The following is a 7,500-nucleotide window of genomic DNA, read 5'->3' on the forward strand; positions in this document are numbered from 1 at the left end:
AACATACCAATTAGGATCTGGCTAAAAATACTTGAATCAGTCATAGAGCCCATTGCCCTTTATGGTTGTGAGGTCTGGGGTCCGCTCACCAACCAAGATTTCACAAAATGGGACAAACACCAAATTGAGACTCTGCATGCAGAATTCTGCAAAAATATCCTCCGTGTACAACGTAAAACACCAAATAATGCATGCAGAGCAGAATTAGGCCGATACCCACTAATTATCAAAATCCAGAAAAGAGCCGTTAAATTCTACAACCACCTAAAAGGAAGCGATTCCCAAACCTTCCATAACAAAGCCATCACCTACAGAGAGATGAACCTGGAGAAGAGTCCCCTAAGCAAGCTGGTCCTAGGGCTCTGTTCACAAACACAAACACACCCCACAGAGCCCCAGGACAACAGCACAATTAGACCCAACCAAATCATGAGAAAACAAAAAGATAATTACTTGACACATTGGAAAGAATTAACAAAAAAACAGAGCAAACTAGAATGCTATTTGGCCCTAAACAGAGAGTACACAGTGGCAGAATACCTGACCACTGTGACTGACCCAAACTTAAGGAAAGCTTTGACTATGTACAGACTCAGTGAGCATAGCCTTGCTATTGAGAAAGGCCGCCGTAGGCAGACATGGCTCTCAAGAGAAGACAGGCTATGTGCTCACTGCCCACAAAATGAGGTGGAAACTGAGCTGCACTTCCTAACCTCCTGCCCAATGTATGACCATATTAGAGAGACATATTTCCCACAGATTACACAGATCAACAAAGAATTTGAAAACAAATCCAATTTTGATAAACTCCCATATCTACTGGGAGAAACTCCACAGTGTGCCATCACAGCAGCAAGATTTGTGACCTGTTGCCACAAGAAAAGGGCAACCAGTGAAGAACAAACACCATTGTAAATACAACCCATATTTATGCTTATTTATTTTAACTTGTGTGCTTTAACCATTTGTACATTGTTACAACACTGTATATATATAATATAACATTTGTAATGTCTTTATTGTTTTGAAACTTCTGTATGTGTAATGTTTACTGTTAATTTGTATTGTTTATTTCACTTTTGTATAATATCTACCTCACTTGCTTTGGCAATGTTAACACATGTTTCCCATGCCAATAAAGCCCCTTGAATTGAATTGAATTGAGAGAGAGACAGAGAGAGAGACAGAGAGAGAGACAGAGACAGAGAGAGAGACAGAGAGAGAGACAGAGAGAGAGACAGAGACAGAGAGAGAGACAGAGAGAGAGAGACAGAGAGACAGAGACAGAGAGAGAGACAGAGAGAGAGAGAGAGAGAGAGAGACAGAGACAGAGAGAGAGAGAGACAGAGAGAGAGACAGAGAGAGAGACAGAGCCAGAGACAGAGACAGAGAGACAGAGAGAGAGACAGACAGAGAGAGACAGAGAGAGAGACAGAGACAGAGACAGAGAGAGAGAGAGACAGAGAGAGAGAGACAGACAGAGACAGAGAGAGACAGATAGGGCTGTTGGTATCGAGGTGAAGGAGAGAGCCAGTGTAAACTACAGGAGACAACTAGTGCGTTTAGACTTACCCCTTTCTCGATGCTGCCAGTCTGACACAGGGTCCCCTCAGCAGCAGGGATACTGTTGGTGACACAGCGGTTGCTTTTGCTAAGGCACCAGAGCTCTCTACACACTTCCTAGGAAAGGAGGCGAAAGCAAGTTGGTCAGAATAAAGCAATTCGCTGCAGAGAGTGTATTACAGGTAGAGAAATGGACAGAGACAGGGCTGTGGAAGTGCCTTAGAGACGAAAATAAATACATTATGTGACCTATGTGGCTTCCACTCCTCATCTCCTGTCCTTCATCTGCATTAAGGTGAAAGAGCTAGAGAGGGGAGAAAATGCCTGGCTGTAGGCATCCCTCATATTGCTTTCCCTTAAAAGGACAGCAGACCTGGGTCAAATAGAGTTTGCACGGTTTGGCGTCACTTTGGACTATTTCATAGGTTCCATTTCACCAGGCAAACTAACTCAGGCTCAGCAGAAATATTTGGAAGTATGAGACCTATATATTTGACCCGGGTCTGACGGATTGAGCCCTGTGCTTTGGACTCAGTTCAATAATAAGAGACGATACTCCAAAGGTCAACCCATGCTACTCATGTCCCTCTGTGCTGAAGGAGAACGAGTCATCTGGAGCAACAGCAGAATGACTAACGCCCGGTCACGTTTACCTTCCAGACCTCAACAGAGAGCGGTTGACGTCAGTTCGCAGAAACCACCGTTAACCAGTTATAGGAAACCACTCTGGCACTCACAACATAAGAGCCGCTCAAACTGTCCCTCAGAGAGGAGAGCGTCTCAAGGAACAGGGATTGTAGACATAACAACAACAACAAAAAAACAGGAAGTTTGAAAACAAACAACTTCTTCTGTTTCTGCAATTTATCCATCTTATCTCCTTGCTCTTACAACAGCGGGAGAACTCTTCGTGTCGCAGAGAAAGAGGGGGGAGCGAGAGAGAGAGAGAGAGAGAGAGAGAGAGAGAGAGAGAATCCCAGTCAGACTCTCGTCTGGAATGAATAAAATTGTATAAGTGAATGCGTGTAACAAGGACAGCGCTGCACAAGCCTGCATTAGATTTCCCATTAAACCTCTATAGTTCCCCCTCCGGGCGCTCCACTTCAAAGGCTTTTACTGGATAACTGTGTTACGGCGGAGGAGAAGAGGAGCAGCGTCATGAAGAAGAGTTACGGCCCTGAGCCCAGGTTCTGACCCCACGGGTCAGTAAATAAAGTCCAGGCCCCGCTGGTCTCTACTGGTCTCTACTGCTGCTAGACGCTATAGATGAAATAAAGCTGCAAACTGTCACTCTGAGTCTGCCCTGTCTCGCTGCACCACTCCCAGCTGCTTTTAATAACCCCCCCCCCCCCCTCACTGCCCCACCCCCCCACCCCGTCCACATAAAACCTCACCCTCCCTCCTCTCTGGCTTCCCCACTGTTCCCGTTCAGAGCTGGCTGAAAGGTCAGAAGGAGAACCGGGTATGGATGGACATGTGACCCAGACCTGGTCCGGCAGATTTATGCTAGCTAACAGAGAGGATGCGGGAGGGTTGGCGAAGGGTTAAAGTGAGCAGCGGATCAGGGGGGCCCGCCAGTAACTTAGACGTCACTTAGCCGTCAAACCCTTGTTTTTCCTCCCCTCCTCGCCTTGCGACGGAACTGGGGTTCAGGACGAGCAACGCGATGAAGGCGTGTCCCGGTCTTTGCAGGGGGGGGGGGGGTTGCTGTGGGGTGAGAGGCAGTTTGGTTGTCAGTGACGTTCTCAAAGTTATTACTCGTATAACTTAGCTCGACACTTTGTGTCCGCCCCCCCCCTGTGTGGCCGCGAAACGAATGTCTTCCCTGTTTCACGCTGAGATCTGACCTCTGTGACGTCATCGCCCTTTCAGAACCAACGGTATCTCCTGCCCTTCCCGGTGACTCCGACGTTCCGCGAGTCCGTTAGAAACGACCGCTCAAATATTCCACTTCCGTGAGTCCGTTCAAAAAACAAACCCCCAAAAAACGTATTTTATGTTATTCCACAGGAGCAAACATGTTCCCAAACTGCCGCCATTCTGTCCTTTCCTTTCAGTGCAAGCAACAGTCCAACTTTTCCGCTGGGCTGTTTGTTCCTATTAGAACCCACTACAGCTGTAGGGTAAGAGGACTGGTGGAAAGAGAGACCAGTTGAGTAGCAGGACACAAACATGTCACCGCAACCGTCAAGTGTAACAGAGACTGTAAAGTGCTACATATCTTTTAGTTCTTCTCTTTAGTCTTTCATGGCACTAAAGCAGGGCCTGCTCTGCTCTGTGTGTCTCTACATGGTAACCGTGTGTGTCTCTACAGGGTAACCGTGTGTGTCTCTACAGGGTAACCGTGTGTGTCTCTACAGGGTAACCGTGTGTGTCTCTACAGGGTAACCGTGTGTGTCTCTACAGGGTAACCGTGTGTGTCTCTACAGGGTAACCGTGTGTGTCTCTACAGGGTAACCGTGTGTGTCTCTACAGGGTAACCGTGTGTGTCTCTACATGGTAACCGTGTGTGTCTCTACAGGGTAACCGTGTGTGTCTCTACAGGGTAACCGTGTGTGTCTCTACAGGGTAACCGTGTGTGTCTCTACAGGGTAACCGTGTGTGTCTCTACAGGGTAACCTTGTGTGTCTCTACAGGGTAACCATGTGTGTGTTTTCTACAGGGTAACCGTTTGTGTCTCTACAGGGTAACCGTGTGTGTCTCTACAGGGTAACCGTGTCCCAAAGACGCCCCCTTACAGTACATCAACTCCGAAAGCAAACACTATCAAGTCATAGATCCTTTAATTGTTTCTATGGCTACATGGGTCCAACCAGCAAGCTCTAAACTATAGACAACTCTTTGCCAGACAGCTGGCTGAGTGAAACAGACCTGACTGTCAGAATCCATAACCCTACTAGTTGAAAGACTACATTCTAATGCTGTGGACGCAGCCCAGCACAGAGCAGCACAGCTGAGCCAGGCTGTGGAGGAATGCTCTCCTTTCAGAAATGGCTGTCTTTCATGCTGATCTAAAACCACAATTATGAGCTTAAGAGCCAAAATGACAGGGTTTGATTTGGGGCCCGTAGTAATCTGCTGTCAGATATTTCTTTCAATGAAACAAAATAAACTCTCTTGATCTCGGCTAATGGCAGACTCTTTTTTTTTGTGTGTCCGTATTGGTTCATTAATTCTTTGTGGCTTTCATTCAACATCTCCTGTGTCTGTGGCTTGGTTCAGCTCTCTCTCTGCCCGTGTCTCTTTATTTACCTTGGGTTGTTATTCTTCATGGTGGTGGGAGGGGGTAATGATTTTATTTCACCAAACTGTGGTGTGTGTGTGTGTGTGTGTGTGTGTGTGTGTGTGTGTGTGTGTGTGTGTGTGTGTGTGTGTGTGTGTGTGTGTGTGTGTGTGTGTGTGTGTGTGTGTGTGTGTGTGTGTGTGTGTGTGTGTGTGTGTGTGTGTGTGTGTGTGTGTGTGTGTGTGTAAACCTCCCTCATCCATCTCTTTAAGATAGGTTAGTGAGATATGCGGCACACCCATCCCAGGTGCTAAGAAAACAATTATGTCTCCTTGGGATGATAAGAAGATAACACCCTTAACCCCTGACTAAGATGATAACACCCTTAACACCTGACTAAGAAGATAACACCCTTAACCCCTGATTAAGAAGATAACACCCTTAACCCCTGACTAAGAAGATAACACCCTTAACCCCTGATTAAGAAGATAACACCCTTAACCCCTGATTAAGAAGATAACACCCTTAACCCCTGATTAAGAAGATAACACCCTTAACCCCTGATTAAGAAGATAACACCCTTAACCCCTGATTAAGAAGATAACACCCTTAACCCCTGACTAAGAAGATAACACCCTTAACCCCTGACTAAGAAGATAACACCCTTAACCCCTGATTAAGAAGATAACACCTTTAACCCCTGACTAAGAAGATAACACCTTTAACCGCTGACTAAGAAGATAACACCCTTAACCCCTGATTAAGAAGATAACACCCTTAACCCCTGATTAAGAAGATAACACCCTTAACCCCTGACTAGGAAGATAACACCCTTAACCCCTGACTAAGAAGATAACACCCTTAACCCCTGATTAAGAAGATAACACCCTTAACCCCTGACTAAGAAGATAACACCTTTAACCCCTGATTAAGAAGATAACACCCTTAACCCCTGATTAAGAAGATAACACCCTTAACCCCTGATTAAGAAGATAACACCCTTAACCCCTGACTAAGAAGATAACACCCTTAACCCCTGATTAAGAAGATAACACCCTTAACCCCTGATTAAGAAGATAACACCCTTAACCCCTGATTAAGAAGATAACACCCTTAACCCCTGATTAAGAAGATAACACCCTTAACCCCTGACTAAGAAGATAACACCCTTAACCCCTGACTAAGAAGATAAACACCCTTAACCCCTGACTAAGAAGATAACACCCTTAACCCCTGATTAAGAAGATAACACCCTTAACCCCTGATTAAGAAGATAACACCCTTAACCCCTGATTAAGAAGATAACACCCTTAACCCCTGACTAAGAAGATAACACCCTTAACCCCTGATTAAGAAGATAACACCCTTAACCCCTGATTAAGAAGATAACACCCTTAACCCCTGACTAAGAAGATAACACCCTTAACCCCTGATTAATAAGATAACACCCTTAACCCCTGACTAAGAAGATAACACCCTTAACCCCTGACTAAGAAGATAACACCCTTAACACCTGACTAAGAAGATAACACCCTTAACACCTGACTAAGAAGATAACACCCTTAACCCCTGATTAAGAAGATAACACCCTTAACCCCTGATTAAGAAGATAACACCCTTAACCCCTGACTAAGAAGATAACACCCTTAACCCCTGACTAAGAAGATAACACCCTTAACCCCTGACTAAGAAGATAACACCCTTAACCCCTGATTAAGAAGATAACACCCTTAACCCCTGATTAAGAAGATAACACCCTTAACCCCTGATTAAGAAGATAACACCCTTAACCCCTGACTAAGAAGATAACACCCTTAACCCCTGATTAAGAAGATAACACCCTTAACCCCTGATTAAGAAGATAACACCCTTAACCCCTGATTAAGAAGATAACACCCTTAACCCCTGACTAAGAAGATATCACCCTTAACCCCTGACTAAGAAGATAACACCCTTAACCCCTGATTAAGAAGACAACACCCTTAACCCCTGATTAAGAAGATAACACCCTTAACCCCTGATTAAGAAGATAACACCCTTAACCCCTGATTAAGAAGATAACACCCTTAACCCCTGATTAAGAAGATAACACCCTTAACCCCTGACTAAGAAGATAACACCCTTAACCCCTGACTAAGAAGATAACACCCTTAACCCCTGATTAAGAAGATAACACCCTTAACCCCTGATTAAGAAGATAACACCCTTAACCCCTGATTAAGAAGATAACACCCTTAACCCCTGATTAAGAAGATAACACCCTTAACCCCTGATTAAGAAGATAACACCCTTAACCCCTGACTAAGAAGATAACACCCTAAACCCCTGATTAAGAAGATAACACCCTTAACCCCTGACTAAGAAGATAACACCCTTAACCCCTGACTAAGAAGATAACACCCTTAACCCTTGATTAAGAAGATAACACCCTTAACCCCTGATTAAGAAGATAACACCCTTAACCCCTGATTAAGAAGATAACACCCTTAACCCCTGACTAAGAAGATAACACCCTTAACCCCTGATTAAGAAGATAACACCCTTAACCCCTGATTAAGAAGATAACACCCTTAACCCCTGATTAAGAAGATAACACCCTTAACCCCTGATTAAGAAGATAACACCCTTAACCCCTGATTAAGAAAATAACACCCGTAACCCCTGATTAAGAAGATAACACCCTTAACCCCTGATTAAGAAGATAACACCCTTAA

At 44.9% G+C, this 7,500-nt stretch overlaps 1 protein-coding gene across 3 annotated transcripts in view; it reads right to left on the reverse strand.

Moving 5' to 3' along the window:
• LOC139543735 (A disintegrin and metalloproteinase with thrombospondin motifs 6-like) overlaps positions 1-7,500 on the reverse strand; it is an 89,527-nt gene that overhangs the window by 44,021 nt on the left and 38,006 nt on the right. For 2 of the 3 annotated variants that reach the window (XM_071350100.1, XM_071350099.1), the window contains exon 12: positions 1,573-1,680. In XM_071350100.1, the coding sequence (XP_071206201.1) occupies positions 1,573-1,680 (108 nt within the window). The remainder of the gene's footprint in view (positions 1-1,572; positions 1,681-7,500) is intronic. The other variant, XM_071350101.1, reaches the window with a different exon arrangement.

The sequence above is a fragment of the Salvelinus alpinus genome, chromosome 18, assembly GCF_045679555.1.
Source record: "Salvelinus alpinus chromosome 18, SLU_Salpinus.1, whole genome shotgun sequence".
Classification (NCBI taxonomy): Eukaryota; Metazoa; Chordata; class Actinopteri; order Salmoniformes; family Salmonidae; genus Salvelinus; species Salvelinus alpinus.